A 16154-nucleotide genomic window follows, 5' to 3' on the forward strand; every position below is an offset into this window, starting at 1 on the left:
ATTTTCCAGATGTGTTTCCTTTCTTCTTTTTTTAATAAAATTTACCTTTTTTAAAAACCTGATTGGTTTGTGTCTTAAAAGGTCTGTGCATATGTTTTTCAATTAGCTGGTGGCAACAGCCGGGTTTCCCTTTTGTTTGTTTTCTTTCTCGGCTTCCCCAAGGGAGGGGTGGACAAGCCGAGGGGCCTCAGGGAAAACTTCCCAAGTGAGTTTTTCCAGGATTTGCAAGAGGCAGTTTTTCACTTGGGTGATGGCAGCGTTTACCAAGCCAAGGTCAGAGAAAAGCTGTAACCTTGGGAGTTTAATACAAGCCTGGAGTGGCAAGTATTAATTTTTAGAATCCTTGCGGGCCCCCACCTTCTGCACTCGAAGTGCCAGATTGGGGGATCAGCCTTGACATGTGGCCAGTGGGTCTGGTGATGTGATCAGGCCTTGGAGAGGCCTGGAGAGAGAAGGCACTGCAGGAGGTTGGCAGATGCCTGCAGATGCAGCAGGGAGGAAGGAGGCTCCCACCCCCAGGGCAGAAGGGCCCAGCTGGGGACTCTAAAAAGACAAACAGGTCTCGAGAGGAGAGGGGCTGGGCCCTGTGGGAAAGTGGGGCAGAGGAGACTTTATGTTTGAGTTTATTTTATGGCAATAAACCAGCCCTCAAGGAGGGGCATTGTTACTGGGCACAAATCTCTATGGAGCTACTGAGTGAAGGGGAAACTGAGGTAGGGTACTGCAGAAGCCACCCCTGGCAGCAAGGGGGAGCTTGAGAGGCAGCCGACCATGTTGCAGGGTTGCTATATCAGCCTTTAAAGGGGAAGTACTGGTGTGGCAGCTTTCATCCCGCCCAGCCCTAGATGAGACAAAGACCCAGCCGCACCCAGATCAGCCGGGCAGGCACCGTTGCATGCTATGGCGTTGCGTGGAGCCCCCAGCTACGAGTCCCTCTGGCTGATGTTGGCCATTTCCAACAGGAGAGCCAGAATGGGAGTAGGCACCGTGGGACTGAGGGGCAGCTGAGGGGCCGGGTTGGTGGGAATGGAGCAGAGCCCACAGCCCACTGAGGATGGGACCAGGGCTAAGAAACTGAAAGCAGGAAGGCCCACATCTCTCCTAGGGCCAGGAGTAGCCAGGGATGTGGGGGAGCAAAGGTGGAGGGATCTCCCTGGCCTGGGCTCTGTCACATACCCCGCATATGAGCCGGTGTTTCTCCTCTCACTGCTCCCAGTGGGGCTGGGGCTGCGTGTGCCCATCTCTGATGGGCCGGGGGGGGGTACCCGTCTCTGTCTCATGGCTGGCCTCTCTCCTTGTGTCTGCAGGAGTACCTGGATGTGCTGGGAAGACCCATGGTCCTGGCAGGGAACAAAGCAAAACAGGTTCAGTGGACCAATGTCTATCAAGATGCTCTGGTAAGCAAGACAGAAGCGAGCCCTTTCCCCACTGCGCCCACCTGTGCTTTTACTCCCCCAGCTGCTGGAGCAGCTGCTTGCTCGGTGCTGCTCCATGGACATTTAGCTTCGGTTTCCAATTAGCAGGGGGTTATGATAATGCTTTAGGCTCTTCAGTCAGAGAGCTGGGAGCTGCTAGCTCCCATCAGGGACTGGATAGCCCGGCTACATGTGGACAGTCCTGGCAATTACCCCCCACGGGACGCAGAACCCTCAGGGTAGATTTACAGCCGCTCTGCTGGTGCCAAAAGGAAACCACATGGCAACCCCCCTTCAGAACTTCACGGTGGGAGGGAAGCATGTCAAGCCAGACACAGGTAGCAGATCCTTGTCGACACAGTGGACCCCCAGGGCTCGGTACTGCAGCTCACCAGCTCCGTTCTGTGGCCTCTGTCCCAGCCTGGGATAAATGCCCAGATTTCCTCAGCCATGCAATGGACCCAGGCCAGCAGTGGCGCAGAGCCTGCGAAGGAGCTGTCAGACCGGAGCAGACGTGTCCGAGAGCTTGCTTGACTGGTTGCCTTTCCTTTCTCTGTCCAGGGCCTGGGCTTGATGGTGACTGGCACCCTGCCAGTGTTTAACCTCACGGAGGATGGCGGCAGCAACAGAAAGGTATGAAACGTTACTGTCCTCTCTCCAGCTCTAGGGGCCCGTACACCCCTGTAAACTAAGAGAAAGTGCAGGGGTATCCGTGGGGTCACACTGGGGCCAAGCCAGTGGGAGTGGAGAATCAAGTTGTGCCTGTGTGTGTGTGTGTGTGTGTGTGTGTGGTGGGGAGAAAGACAAAACACAACCTAGCATTACTGTGCATAGTGTGTGTCAATTCAAACTGCATCCCAAACAGGGACGGGGGGGACCAGGAGCCAGCGGGAGAAGAGGAAGGGTTTGTCTTTCAATGAGACTAGGAAGTGGAGAGCTACAGGGAGGCTGGCTCAGCCGGCAGCAGCTGCAGAGGCCGTGGCCCTTGTAGCCGCAGGTGAGAGATGGCATGGAGAGAGGCAGAGAGCACAGGGACAAGAGGAGCGGATGGAAGATTGGGGCATTTGGAACTGGCTGGGGCGAGTCCCTGCTGGGTTTTAAAGAGGAAGATGGTAGCTCAGAGCTCAATCACAAATGAATCTGGCCAGAAAACTAGCAGGAGAGATGGGTACGTGTTGGACTCGGTACCTTGTTTGCTGTCCATTTTCTGTTCCCTGCCCATCTTCTTGTGCTGGAGACAATCGCTGGAGTCACTGGCTGGGCAGGGAGGGACAATCTATGCAGGGATTCTCTCAGGCGTGCCACCTTTTGCTGCAAGCTCAGGCTTTCTCCCAAGCTAAGCAGACTTGCGTGGGTCAGTATTGGGATGGAAGACGTCGCAGAACAACACTTGGTGCTGCAGGAGGTGGTGATGAATAAGGCTACGATTTTGTCATGGATATTTCTAGTGAAAGTCATGGACAGGATATGGGCGATGAACAAAAAATCACGGAAGCCATGACCTGTCACTGACTTTTACTAAAAACATCTCTGACAAAATGGGGAGAGAGAAGGGTCCAGCATCCTGCCCCTGCGGTGGCTAAGAGCTGCGGGAGGACCCCTGCCAGCGGCCACTAAGCAGCTCCAGGGTCCCACTGCCGCCGGTGGCTGGGAGCTGCAGGGGAACCCCTGCCAGTGGCAGCAGCTGGGCAGCTCAGGAGTCGCCACCAACGGCAGCGGCCAGGTAGTTGCGGGGGGTCCCGCCAGAGGGTCACCTGTCGCCTGTGGAGGCTGGTCAGCTGCGGGGCCCCCAATGTCATGAAGGTCACTGGAAGTCTTGGATTCCGTGACTTCTGTGACCTCCATGACATAATCTTAGCCTTAGCGATGCGTGCTCAGCAGGTGGTGTTCTCCCTGTCCCAGCCTTGAACCGGCTGGCAAAACCGACCCACCCACCCACCCCTGCGTGCCAGTACTCACTGGTGCGCCATAGGTAAGGCTAAGATTTTATCACAGATATTTTTAGTAAAAGGGTCAGGTCATGGGCAATAACCAAAAATTTGCAGAAGCCCATGACCTGTCCCTGACTTTTACTAAAAATATCCCTGACAAAATGGGGAGAAAGGAGGCTCCAGCACCTGCCGCAGTTGGGAGCTCCAGGGTCCTCCCCCACCCGCCACGACTGGGAAGCTGCGAGGGTCCCCTTGCTGCCCATGGTTGTTGGGAGCTTCAGGGCCCCTCTATGGACAGTGACTGGGTAGCTGTGGGGCCCCTCCACCGCCTGCGGTGCCTCAGAGCTCCGGGAGGGGCCCCCGCCGCCCATGGTGGCAGAGTGGTCCGGGGTCTCCCTGCCACCCACAATGGCTGGGAGCTCTTGTGGGGGTGGCATCTAGATAGCTGCAGGCTTCCCCCTGCCACCCGCAGCAGCTGAGAGCTGTGGGATCCCCTCTCAGAAGCTGGGAGCTGCAGGGTCCCCCCGTGGCCTGGCAGCTGGGAGCTCCAGGGGAGGTGCATGTGGCAGCTGGGAGTTACAAGGGGGTCCTGCTGCCAGCAGCACTTGAGAGCTGCTCAGGAAAATGTCACAGAGGTCTCTGGAAGTCACGTAGCCTTAGCCATAGGTCATAGCTTGAGAACGGCAACTATGTGACCTTTAAGGGCCTGATCCTGCCAAATTTGCATTGATTTCCATGGAAGCAGGATCTCTGAGGCTGCGTCGGAGGAAGTGCAGGACAGGAGAGACTCATCTCAGTGTCTGATGTGTTGGATTTGGTCTCTCGTTTGCTCTCTGTCAGTTTTCTCTTTCCTGCCCATCTTCCTGCCCTCCAGACAAGAACCAGCATCACTGAGGCTAACGCTCTGCGTTCTATCCTTGACCTCCGACCTTTCCTAGCCCTCTCCTCCCAGAACCCCCTGACTCTTCTGCCACCCACCCCATCCACCTCCTCTTCCCTGGGTCTCTCCAACGGTTTTGTTTCATGTTATTATTATTATTATTATTACAGTTTATTTATTCTCCTGGTCAGTTTTTTTGCTTCCAGGCAAAAACAAAAAACCCTTTAGATACTGAAACAAAAGAGCACCTCTGCTCCGGGGGGCATCGGCCACAAAGACGAGCCAAGGGGGCTGAGGTTGGGAGCTTGGGCCTGGTTTAACTTCCATTGCAATTCCCTGGGAACAGAACCAGAGCCATGAGGATGCGGATAACATGAGCTGGATCAACCCACCCGAAAGGGCAGGGCTGGGACAGCTGAGATGCTGCATTCACCCCAGCAGCTATGGATGTCCTGAGGGGGGTTGCTGGGGTTAGGGGGAAGGAGGGATGTAGAGAAATGGAGCAGTGGCTCCTGTTTCTCTGTGGAGCTTGTATGCAGATCAGGGAGACAGGGCAGGTGAGGAAAGCAGTGGTGGGGGTTAGTGAACCAATGTATGGCTCTGTATGCCAAATGGAGCTCCTCCCCCAGCCTCCTTCCAACTGGGCTTTCTTGCCTGTTCTTGTAGTTTCCCGGGTTGATACAATATTAAAGGACAAAAGTTGTGCAGCTAGACCCAGCCTGTGCCAACCCACAGGGGGTTGAGGGAGCCACATGTGCCATGGTGGCTATTTGTGCTGGAAACCAAAGCACAGGCTGGAGTCCCAGCTGCGGCATGTGACGAGGCCCTGGCGTGCTGCGTAGGGATCCGTTGCTGGGCCAGCAGCCCATGGTCCTTCAGGAGATGCTCACGACCCTTTCCAGGGATGCTGCATCACCGGATGTAGCCAACGGTAGGCGCTGGCGAGGGGGGAGCATCGCCAGGAGGGGCTCAGCCACAGCAGTGGTGAAGGAAGGGTGGGAAGGGAGAGCGCAGCTGAAGCACACCCCTTGCCTCTCCCCTAACAGGGATCCACCACTCCCACTGGGGCTGGCAGGACAACTCCTGCACTCAGGTGACTGGCATCTCTAGGCTGGCTGCTCTAGCATCATCCCCTCCCACCTGCATCCACCCCGTGCACTAGCAGAGCGCGAGTCTGGGCCTGTCCCTGCTGCTGTGCGCTCTCGAGCGGTCGTGGCCCAGACCACAGGGCCTGGCTTCAGATCCAAACTTCCCCCAGCTCTGGGGGTGTGAGCAGAACCAGGATTTTAAACTGCCCCATTCTTGGGAAAGGAGCCAGCTGCCAAGGTCTGGATCCAGATCTGAAGTTTCTGATAGTTTGGTTCCAGATTTTGGGCCCACCTCTACGCAGGACACGCCCATTCGCTTCTCCACCCTCACACATCCTGCCCTTCCTGCCCTGGAGGAAAGCCCCAGGTGCCCAGAGATTTGCTCCAGCATAACAAAGAGCAGGCCACCAGCTGCAGGGGAGTCGGATGCTGCCTGACAAGGGAGCTGGTAGGGGTGAATTCTGGGCAGCTCCCAGAGGCAGCCGGGGCAGGTGGATAAAACACAAAGCAACGAGCAAATGCGACACGTAGCCCTTGCTAACCAGATCCCCGGCAATAATGCCCTAATTCGACCACCTGCCTCAACTCACTGCTCCGCACTGGCTCAGCCTCCTCTCCCCCAGTGTCATGCTCCCCTCTTTGTACTGCTCTGGATTGATCACTGCAGCAGTATTTTGTGTTTGTAAGCAGCCAGCAATCTGTTTCCCAACTGAGTAAGCAACAAGGCCAGAGACCAAGCCTCTGTCCCCTGAGGAGCTGGGCTAGTGCCTGCTGAAGCAGCCTGTCCTGTCCCACATCAAGCGGGATAGCAGCTGTGGGCATTGGTGTCTCTTCAAGGGGAGCAGCAGCAGGGCAGGATGTGTGAGGGTGGAGAAGGGAATGGGCATGTCCTGCGTAGAGGTGGGCCCAAAATCTGGAACCAAACTATCAGAAACTTCAGATCTGGATCCAGACCTTGGCAGCTGGCTCCTTTCCCAAGAATGGGGCAGTTTAAAATCCTGGTTCTGCTCACACCCCCAGAGCTGGGGGAAGTTTGGATCTGAAGCCAGACTTTTTGGCTCAGACCCATGTCCATACTGAGCTGAAACAGAGGCCTGGGGCTGGATTGTGGGACCCAGAGTCACCTCTAATCCTGATACACAATGGAGGAAGCATGGTCTGGCCGTCAGGGCACTAGCCTAGGACTTGGAAAACCTGGGTTAAGTCCCTGCTCTGCCACAGACTGCCTGTACGACCTTGGGCATGTCCCTTAGCCTCTCTGTGCCTCAATTTCCCAGCTGTACAGTGGGGATAACAGCCCTGCCGCATAGGATGTTGTGAGGAGAACTGCATTGAAGATGGCGAGATTCTGAGACACTACCTCAGTAAATGCCTTTGATAGATAGAATCGAGTCTTCGCCTTTGTCAAGCAGGTCCTCATGTAGCAAAATGGCTGAGACCCCCACACCCATGGTCATCTGGGGAACAATTAGGACCCAGGGGAGCAAATCCACCCTCGGGTCGAGTTGCTTTTTATGGCTGTGATCGTTGCCTGAGGAGGTTATAATTTGCCGTTCAGGTCTCACAGGTAATAAGAAGAGAACAGTGCAGAGAGCAGCAGTCAGGGCTTGCAAAACTCCGTTACTGTTCTGGGGAGACCTCAGGCAGGGGGAATGCGCAGAACCAATGCTAAAGAGCTAGACGTTAAATGCTAAGACAGCCCTTGAAAGCCTGAGCACTTTGCTCTTAATTAAGTGACCTGTCTTAACTTTACCCAGGGCAGCTCGGAGTCTAGCAGGCAGCCTTACAAACCAATTCTAGCTTCTTCTAATGGTCTCCTTACTAAGCCCCTCCCTCTCGTCAGCTGTTCCCTGGCACTGAACTCATGTTCATAGGATAGTCCCGTTGCTGTGATTTTTCCCTGTGCATCCTGTCCTGGCTTTGTGGTTAGTTTGGTGGCCCCAAGTCCCAGAGAGCGTCACTGTTTGCTGGTCTCTCGGTTAAGACTCTGTGGCATTTTCCATAAGGCTGGGGTTGTTGTCCTGGATCCTCCAAGGTACATTTAGGTGCCTAACTCCCGATGGGAGTTTGACGCCTAAGTGTCTTTGAAGAGTTGAGCCATTCTGTCTTCATTTCAGTGAGTACATTCAGCCTGTTTCACATGCCTCCTGCTGTTGAACTATGGTAATCTTCTTTTCCTGCTTGTAGTGTTGCTGTGTTGCCTTTGTACTTATTGGGGTTACTCTGTACCCCAAGCCCCAAGGGTGCCAGTAGCATGCCCAGTGTATTGTGTCTTGGAGGCAAGTACAGCAGCTAGGTCTTGTAGGTGCTAGCCATGATGAGCCATTTCCTGTTTGGGTCCCTGGGGCAGTTCCGATGCCTGGGGTGCTCTCTCCAATCCAGTCTCTGTTCAAGCAAATAAGCATTTGTGGGTTTCCAAGCCAGGCTCAGTGTCTCTCACTGGGGCACCTTTGCACTGACTTCCTGCCCAACCGCTGCTGCTCCCCCATAAATCCCACCCAGAGCTGCACCCAGCTGTGGTGTCCAGCAGTCACAGTCTGTTCTACCTGCAGCTTTGGCCACAGTTCTGGGGTGTCTTTCCAGCTCCCTGCTGCCATGCGGCCCCCACTTCCAAACAGAGCGCTGGGCACTTCCTGGTTCAGGATATTTCCCTTACCTGGCCAGGGAAAGAGGGCTGGTGAGAATTGTAGTCCACTGCTTTGCAGATCCATTACACTATATAATAGTTGCTAAATTCCACCCCCGAGCTGGCTGCATTTCAGTATTGGGGGTGGGGGGAGTTGGTAACATGTCGAGTCTGTGAAGTACTTTGGAATGAAGGTGCCTAGAGATGGACAGCTGTGAGAGAGAAACAAGCCACATCTCCAGGGTGAGTGGATAATAACATTTGTATTAGTCATTCACTGCTCCCCTGACAGAGCCCTGGTATCAGAGAGGCCTCAAATGTACTTGGAGGAGTTAAGCAAAAAGCTGTCGGGGGAACAGGCCCATGAGAATCAGCCTCTCCCATGGCTATCCCCTTGGCACGGAGATTTGAGTGCGAAGTTTCTGTTTTGACCTGCAGAAGGCCCTTCAAATCCAAGTGTCTGTGTGTGTGTGTGTGTGTGTGTGTGCACTTAGGGTTTGCACCCACTAAGGGAGTAGAATGGCACCCGTGCTCCCACCCACGTGGGATGCCCACAGCTCTGGCCTCAATCCTGGCGCTGACGCCACTTTGTCTGCTTCTTGCAGAACCAGCTCATCCTGGGCGTGATGGGAATCGACGTGGCTCTCAATGACATCAAGAAGCTGACGCCGCGCTACAACGTGCGTGGGGAAGTGGGCCCCACTCAGAGGGGTCCCTCGCATGCCACCTCGCAGGCCATCCCCGGGGCCATGGCGGGAGAGAGGGGAAACAGGGGCTTCTTTGCTCTGCCCTTGGCCATGAGGGGAGGGGAACGTGAGGCATAGAATGGGCGAGGCGCTGAGCAGCACCAGTCTCCCTCGGTCCTTTCTGCATCGCTTTCCTGCACCAGTCCCTGTAGCAACCCCTGCAGGAGGGACACTACGTGAAACAGTCTCGGACAGCCTGTGTTGCTAGGAAGCAGGTACCCCACTAAAGGGAGCCAGCCACGTCTCCAGCTGGAGTACGCTAGAGGAGCTACAGGGACGTGACTTGGTCCAGCAGAGGATCTGACCCCACATGTCACACCCTGCTGAGAAAGAGCACAGCTGGGTTATACAGACCCTGCTGCCTGGCAGGGAAGCAGCAGCCTGGCTTCTGAGGGTCAGAACTCGAGGCATGTCCCTGCTCTGTCAGATCTCCTGCCTGGCTGGATTGAGAACACTTTGCCCTGTCGCTCCTGTGCATGTGTGGGTGGGACGGTCCGATCCAACCTCTGAATAGCCATCGTCCCCTGGGATCCAGGGATCCTGTCACCAGTGCCGGGGCAGGGTTTCTCTACCGAGCCAGACAGCGAGGAGTCCCTGGGCAAGGGGCGTATCAAACGTTCAGGCGGGAGGGCTCAGACAAACAGGATCATCAGCTCGGTGAGATGCTGGAGATGGCAGAAGAAGGGAGTATCGGACCGCTCTGTGCCCGGTTGCTGAGGCACCTCGATTCAGCCTGGCATTTCACTGCGACTCCCCAGGCAGAGACGTCTCAGCAGACGAAGCCAAGTGTCAGGGAAAAAGAAGGTTCCCTCAGCCCGGGGGGGAGGACCTCAGCTGGGGTTCTGGGCCTCCCAGAATAGACTCCAGCCCCCTACAGAGTGAGAATCTGGGCTGCATTTCCTTGTCCATCAAGGAGAGGTGATGGGTTCCATCCCTGGAAGGATGCGAAGCAGAGCCAGGTTTCTCTGGACCTTGGAGGAGGCAGGGGAGTCTGGGGTGGGCCCTGCAGGAGGCAGGGGCCTCTGAATTGGGATCAGCTGAGGTGGGCCCAGCACACTGAGGCTGTGATTGTGCTGGGCAGAGACCGAGCTCCAGGCCTCCCTTTGGCAAGCTCCGAGCTGCTTCTCTGTCAGAGCCCTAACCCACAGTCTCTTCTCTTCGCCTCCTGCAGCTAGGGGCTAACGGCTACATCTTCGCCATTGATCTGAATGGATACGTCCTGCTGCATCCAAACCTGCAACCCCAGGTATGGGCAGGGGCCTTGCTCCCTAGCTTTGACCCCTGCCAACAATATCTGGGCCTGGAATACATCTACTCTCCGGGGTCCCAATGCAAGGAGCCTGGAGCCCTCACAGTCCCAGGCCCTTCACCCTGCCACACCCACTGCAGTCTGCCCTGACCCTATGCAGTCTGCAACTCGCAGAGGGTCTGACTCACAGCTCCGGAGCCAAATGTCAGCAGACAGTGGGGGGTAGGACAGCAGTAGCCATGGCCATTCCATACATATCAAAGGACACTGCTCCCTCAAGGAAGAAGATCATAGAATCATAGAATATCAGGGTTGGAGGGGACCTCAGGAGGTCATCTAGTCCAACCCCCTGCTCAAAGCAGGACCAATCCCCAACTAAATCATCCCAGCCAGGGCTTTGTTAAGCCTGACCTTAAAAACCTCAAAGGAAGGAGGTTCCACCACCTCCTAGGTTATGCACTCCAGTGCTTTACCACCCTCCTAGTGAAAAAGTTTTTCCTAATATCCAACCTAAACCTCCCCCACTGCAACTTGAGATCATTACTCCTCGTTCTGTCATCTGCTACCACTGAGAACAGTCTAGATCCATCCCCTTTGGATCCCCCTTTCAGGTAGTTGAAAGCAGCTATCAAATCCCCCCTCATTCTTCTCTTCCACAGACTAAACAACCCCAGTTCCCTCAGCCTCTCCTCATAAGTCATGTGTTCCAGTCCCCTAATCATTTTTGTTGCCCTCCGCTGGACGCTTTCCAATTTTTTCACACCCTTCTTGTAGTGTGGGGCTCAAAACTGGACACAGTACTCCAGATGAGGCCTCACCAATGACAAATAGAGGGTAATGATCATATCCCTCAATCTGCTGGCAATGCCCCTATGTATACATCCCAAAATGCCATTGGCTTTCTTGGCAACAAGGGCACACTGTTGACTCATATCCAGCTTCTCATCCACTGTAACCCCTAGGTCCTTTTCTACAGAACTGCTGCCTAGCCATGCGGTCCCTAGTCTGTAGCGGTGCATTGGATTTTTCCGTCCTAAGTGCAGGACTCTGCATTTGTCCTTGTTGAACCTCATCAGATTTCTTTTGGCCCAATCCTCTAATTTGTCTAGGGCCCTCTGTATCCTATCCCTACCCTCCAGTGTATCTACCTCTCCTCCCAGTTTAGTGTCATCTGCAAAGTTACTGAGGGTGCAATCCACGCCATCCTCCAGATCATTAATGAAAATATTGAACAAAATCGGCCCTAGGACTGACCCTTGGGGCACTCCGCTTGATACCGGCTGCCAACTAGACATGGAGCCATTGATCACTACCCGTGGAGCCCGACAATCTAGCCAGCTTTCTATCCACCTTATAGTCCATAGATCAAAGCTCTGGGCTTTTCCTGGTGCTGCACAGCCTTGGGCAGCTGGCCTCAGGACTCTGTGCCTCAGTTTTCCGATTTGTTAAAATGGAGGGTCATGAGCCTGACCTGTCTCTGAAAAGCTGGACATCACCTGCTCCATCCCTGGCGATACAGCTGCTGGAGAAGGGTGCCAGATGAGCTGGGACTCCCAGAGAGCTGGGCTCTCCCCCCAGTTAGGGCTTTGAAGGAGCAGGCCAGTGCTGATGTAGTTTGGTCTAATCCAGCCCCAAGAGAGAGAGAAAGCGCCTCCGTGCCATGGCAGGGGGAATGACAGAGACTTGAACATTCTGGATCTGGCATAGCTGTAGTGAAGTCACTGGATCGACATAGATTTATGCCAGCTGAGGTTCTGGTCACTGCTTTCAGTTATAGGGATGGGCACAGCCCCGGGCATGTGGGCAAGGAGGCTGAGAGAGAATGCACGGAACATCTTTCTCCCCCCTCACACACACACACAGAGCTGGAACATAGCTGGGAGTACCCCCATGGAAAGCCCCTGGAGCCTGTCACAGCTGAGACAAACCTCCCACTCCTGCTAGTGGCACTCCACCAGCCTCGGTGCCCACCCAGCTGACCAGGAAAAGCAGGGATTCTGAATAACGGTGTGATCAGAGGGATTCACACATGAGATTGACTCCCCTAGCAAAGCACGTCTGCGGGACCACGTGAAATTCAGGCGCAGCCAGACAGCAAACACTGGCTTCCCACGGAAGGAGCCTCTCTGGGATCTCATGGATTTTACTAGGCCACAGCCCCATCTGCCAGGAAGAGACAGACTCAGACAGCCCTCCCTGCCCCTCTTCACTGCTGAGATGCCAGCTTTGTCTGCACCGTGTGCCACAGAACAACTTTGAGCCCCCCTACCCATTGGCAGGCAGGTCAGGATCCTTATCCCCCAGCACAGAGAGGGGAAGTGACCTGCTCATGGTGATGGCAGGTCAGTGTCAGAGGGAGCCAGGAGTAGGACTGAGTAGTTTGACCCTGTCCACTGTGGCTGTTATATTGCACTGACTGGCAGGAGAGGTGGGATCAGCTTCCTGTGACCTGCAGAGGGCGCCCTTCTGATCCCCCGCCTCAAGGCGAAGGCTGATGCATTGCAATCTTGTGCTGTGCATGGACATGCTTGTATGTGTTTGAGCGTCTGCAATGGGGTGTACCCGTGAGCTTGTGCCACGCCGAGTGGGGCACCCAATCCCAGGCACATGGGCTTCTGCTGGGCCTGGGTGGATTCAATCCCCAGCTAATTACCCCTCACTCATATGCCCCCAAAACCCTCTCTAGTGCTCACAGCTGAGTAGGAAGCCCTGTTGCTCCATGGGCATTAATCGCTCCCTCTCTGGGCCATGATGTATGGGCCCCTGCTCCCCTCCAGACAGGGCGCAGAGGGATTAGCCCAGCCCTTTATGAAATATGCCTTCCTGGGGACATGAAGCAGCGAGTGGGATCATTTATCTCGTGGGGCTGCCACATCTGTCAGTGCGGGGCGGGGGAAATTGGCTCCCCGCTTCAGAGCTAATCGGAGAGATTCATCATTCAGAGGCGAGCTGGGAATTAGGCACTGAGAAATGGCAGCGGTCAGGGTGAAATATGTTTCATTGGCACAGATGTCCCACGGGGCTCATCAGCATTATTAATGGGCAGCAGAGACGGACAGGGACACAGTGGGATTTATTCACTCTCCTCCGTCCCCTTCCATTCGATGGGGCTGAAAGCGTATTGGCCCATTCCTCTCCCCGTGGCTGTCCAGGCATGTGTTGTGTTTACCTCCCATGGCCCAGCACAGTGAGAGAGACCAGGGAGGGCGCATCGGTCTGAGCAGGACCCTTATCTTGGACCTGGAAAGCTGTGACATTCCCCCATTCTCAGGGACAGGCCCGAACACCAGATCGAAATGGCACCAAACTCTGGAGAGGATCAGATCTGGACTCTGCAGCCTCTGTCTCTAGACAGGACGGCCCAATCGCCCCAGGTGTGAACACCCCTTTGTTCTGAATGGGATCTAGGTATCAGGGCTGCTGAGAAAGCAGGAGTGAGGGGCTCTGCCCCAGATGTTTCCTTTCTGCTGTGTAGCCCCTTTGCCTGCACACATGTTCAGAGAACTATGGTGCCTGTGCTTGCTCCTGGCTCCGCCAGCCCAGCACACCTGCTGGGTGGATGGCTGCACCGGGAGCAGAGAATGGCCCAGCGTTCCCTGTACTGTGACTGGGGGCTAGGGGTAGGTAGGTGTGTTTGCGTGTTGCCCAGGCTGCCTGTAGGCAGGGATGACTATAGCACTACAGCAGTACCTTGGCCTGCCGTTGTGGAAGGTTGGTGAGTGGGGCCAGAGGCCCCACGGCTCAAAACAGCCTTTGACAAGAGGCTTCACTGGGAGGCAGTACGGGAAAAGCCCCCACCCAGGCTCCAGCCCAGCCCTCCAGTAACTGGGCAGGGAGCACCCCACATTCACGGATTCCTCACCCTTCCGAGTGCCCGCATGCGGCTCTTCTAGAGCTCCCCGAGTGCCCAGTTGGACCTGCAGGCTCCAGCCCAGCTTTATCACTCCACCCCACAGAGCTCTGAGCCAGGAGCCAGCCCCCTTGCTGTGGGGAGGGAGTCCTGTGCCCCATCGCACTTCAGCAGCCACATCGATCCCTGGCTAAGCTCCTGATGAGTGGGAAAATCTGTCCCACCCAGCATTCAGTCCCTGGGCTCTCCCCCGCTAATGGTATGTGATTGCGGCCCACACAGACACCCCAGTCCCCCCTCAACCCCTAACAACGAAGCTATTTTCATGGCAGCAGAAATAGTCCAGCATCCCTGTGGGGGAGGGGCTCCAACAGTAACCTCCTTTCTGTGCCCAGCGCGTGCTGTGAGAACTGACTGGGGGATCACCAGGGTAGGAAGCCTTGCAGACCTGCTGATCTGATTGAAAACAGTCTCCTGTTTGAGGATCAGCCATGTCATGCCTCCTTGGACATCCCCCAGCTCCAGAGCGCTCACTGGGCTGGATGCTGGGGCAGGCAAGGTCTCGGTGCCCTGACCCCTCCAGGGCACTGTTCGTCAGTTTCATTCAATCACCTACAGGTGGCTCTGTGCCTGGGGTGCAGGCTCTGTCCAGAGAGCCCAGAGCTGATCTGCAAAACCAGGGAAGCCTGAGAAGAGCTCAGTGCTGGGTGGAAAGTGGCTGGGCAGCCACCAGAACCAGGGCTAAACACAACGTGCCGGGGTGCAGGGCTGAGCAGTGGGGACCTGCCTTGACTGCCTCAGGATTGGCACACTGAGGGTTAAAGAGCGAGTGGTTCGCTTCGGAAAAGTGACTGGACAAACAGCACTGGCAGCCTCCATGCTTCTGGTCTCCCAGGGATCCCTGTATCTAATGTGCCCAGATGGCAGACAAATGGATGTTTATTTAATCTGCTGGCCCAGCACGCGCCCCCAGGGAGCTGAGAGTCAGTCTGGGCTTATTCATTTCCAGAAATAAGGGTTCTGCAGGCAAGTCTGTCCTCTGCAACCACTGTGCGACCCCCACTACCTCCAGACTCACCCCTCACTGCCTCCAGCCTCTACCTGTGCAGCCGGAGCTCGTCTGCACGCTGTAGCGTAGAGCACCATCTCCCGGAGCTGCGCAGGCTCTGTGGGGCTGACAGGAGTACAAGGCTGTAGAAAAAAGCTCAACAACTCTGTTCCTCAGTTTCCCCATGTGTTAAAGTTGGCTCATAACCCTCCCTCCAGGACACCGGAGAGTGTTAATTCATTAGTGTCTATAGGGCGCTTTGGAATCCCCAGTGAGCAGATGCGGGGGGGGTACGAGGGAAGGCAAACAGCTAGACAGCTTTGCTAGTACAGCCTGTTGGGTCTCGCTCTTCCAAGGTGTTGCCATTTCTTCCAGCACCCACAATGCTTCAGGGCATTGGCTGAGCAATCGAGTGCTTTACTAGTGCACTGAGTGGCTGAGCCCAGGCTGTCAGGCGGTTTGCATGAGGGGAACGTGACTCGGCTCCGAGCTGCTTGGCTCTGCTGACCGGTGCCCATGAGCCCTCAATTCTCACCAGCCTCTTCCTCCTTTCAGATCATCAATTTCCGAGAGCCCGTGACCCTGGACTTTCTGGATGCTGAGCTGGAGGATGAGAACAAGGAGGAGGTGAGCGGGGCTCTCCCTCCACCCCTCAACCAAGACTAGGGACTCAGGCAAAGGCTGAGTTAAAAACAGCAGCTAGGGGGCCCTTCTGGCAAAGGGGCCCTGGAATCTGCTGCGTTCTGTGCACAGGACAAGCACAGCCTGGGCAGCAGGGTTCCTCCGCGCTTCCCCTGCCCTGCACTGCAGGGAACAGCCTAAGGATGAGAAGGGAGGGCAGACACCTTGCGCCACTTGGTCCTTAGTGGCGGTAGGGATGGTGGGGTATGGGCACGTGAGCATTGATCCTGACTCCCTGGCATCAATCCTGACTCCCGCAAGGAAAGCGGTCCTGCACAGGATTTCTGGGGGCTGGCACATGTGAACATGATTGTACCCAGCCCTCACTCCATAAACATCCTCCACTCCCATCCCACCCGCTCACAGGGCCATCAGAGAGGTTGTCATCCCTCCGCTTTCATCTCAATGTCCCTGGGGCCGGCACGGTGCCCTGTTCTCCCTTCTGGTGATCTGTTGGGCTCTTGACTGGCCACATTCAACCCCTCCCTGTTCCCCCCTTTCTCCCATGTGTCTGGAGTGCTGGGCATGGACAGGATCACAGAGAGCCCACACGGCCAGCTGACTGGCCAGGGCTCAGCCTCTTGGGGTGCAGAGCCACGGTGTGTGTCAGGGCTCAGTTCCCTTCCTGCCTTTTCCCTAG

The 16154-nt window shown here is 55.7% G+C and overlaps 1 protein-coding gene across 4 annotated transcripts in view; it reads left to right on the forward strand.

The window, feature by feature from the left end:
- The window catches only part of CACNA2D2 (calcium voltage-gated channel auxiliary subunit alpha2delta 2), a 570874-nt gene that overhangs the window by 516614 nt on the left and 38106 nt on the right, over window positions 1-16154 (forward strand). For all 4 annotated transcript variants that reach the window (XM_077821335.1, XM_077821332.1, XM_077821333.1 and 1 more), the window contains exons 14-18: window positions 1308-1397; window positions 1977-2048; window positions 8546-8620; window positions 9858-9932; window positions 15389-15460. In XM_077821335.1, the coding sequence (XP_077677461.1) occupies window positions 1308-1397; window positions 1977-2048; window positions 8546-8620; window positions 9858-9932; window positions 15389-15460 (384 nt within the window). The remainder of the gene's footprint in view (window positions 1-1307; window positions 1398-1976; window positions 2049-8545; window positions 8621-9857; window positions 9933-15388; window positions 15461-16154) is intronic.

The sequence above is a fragment of the Eretmochelys imbricata genome, chromosome 7 (genome assembly GCF_965152235.1).
Source record: "Eretmochelys imbricata isolate rEreImb1 chromosome 7, rEreImb1.hap1, whole genome shotgun sequence".
In the NCBI taxonomy this organism is placed as follows: Eukaryota; Metazoa; Chordata; order Testudines; family Cheloniidae; genus Eretmochelys; species Eretmochelys imbricata.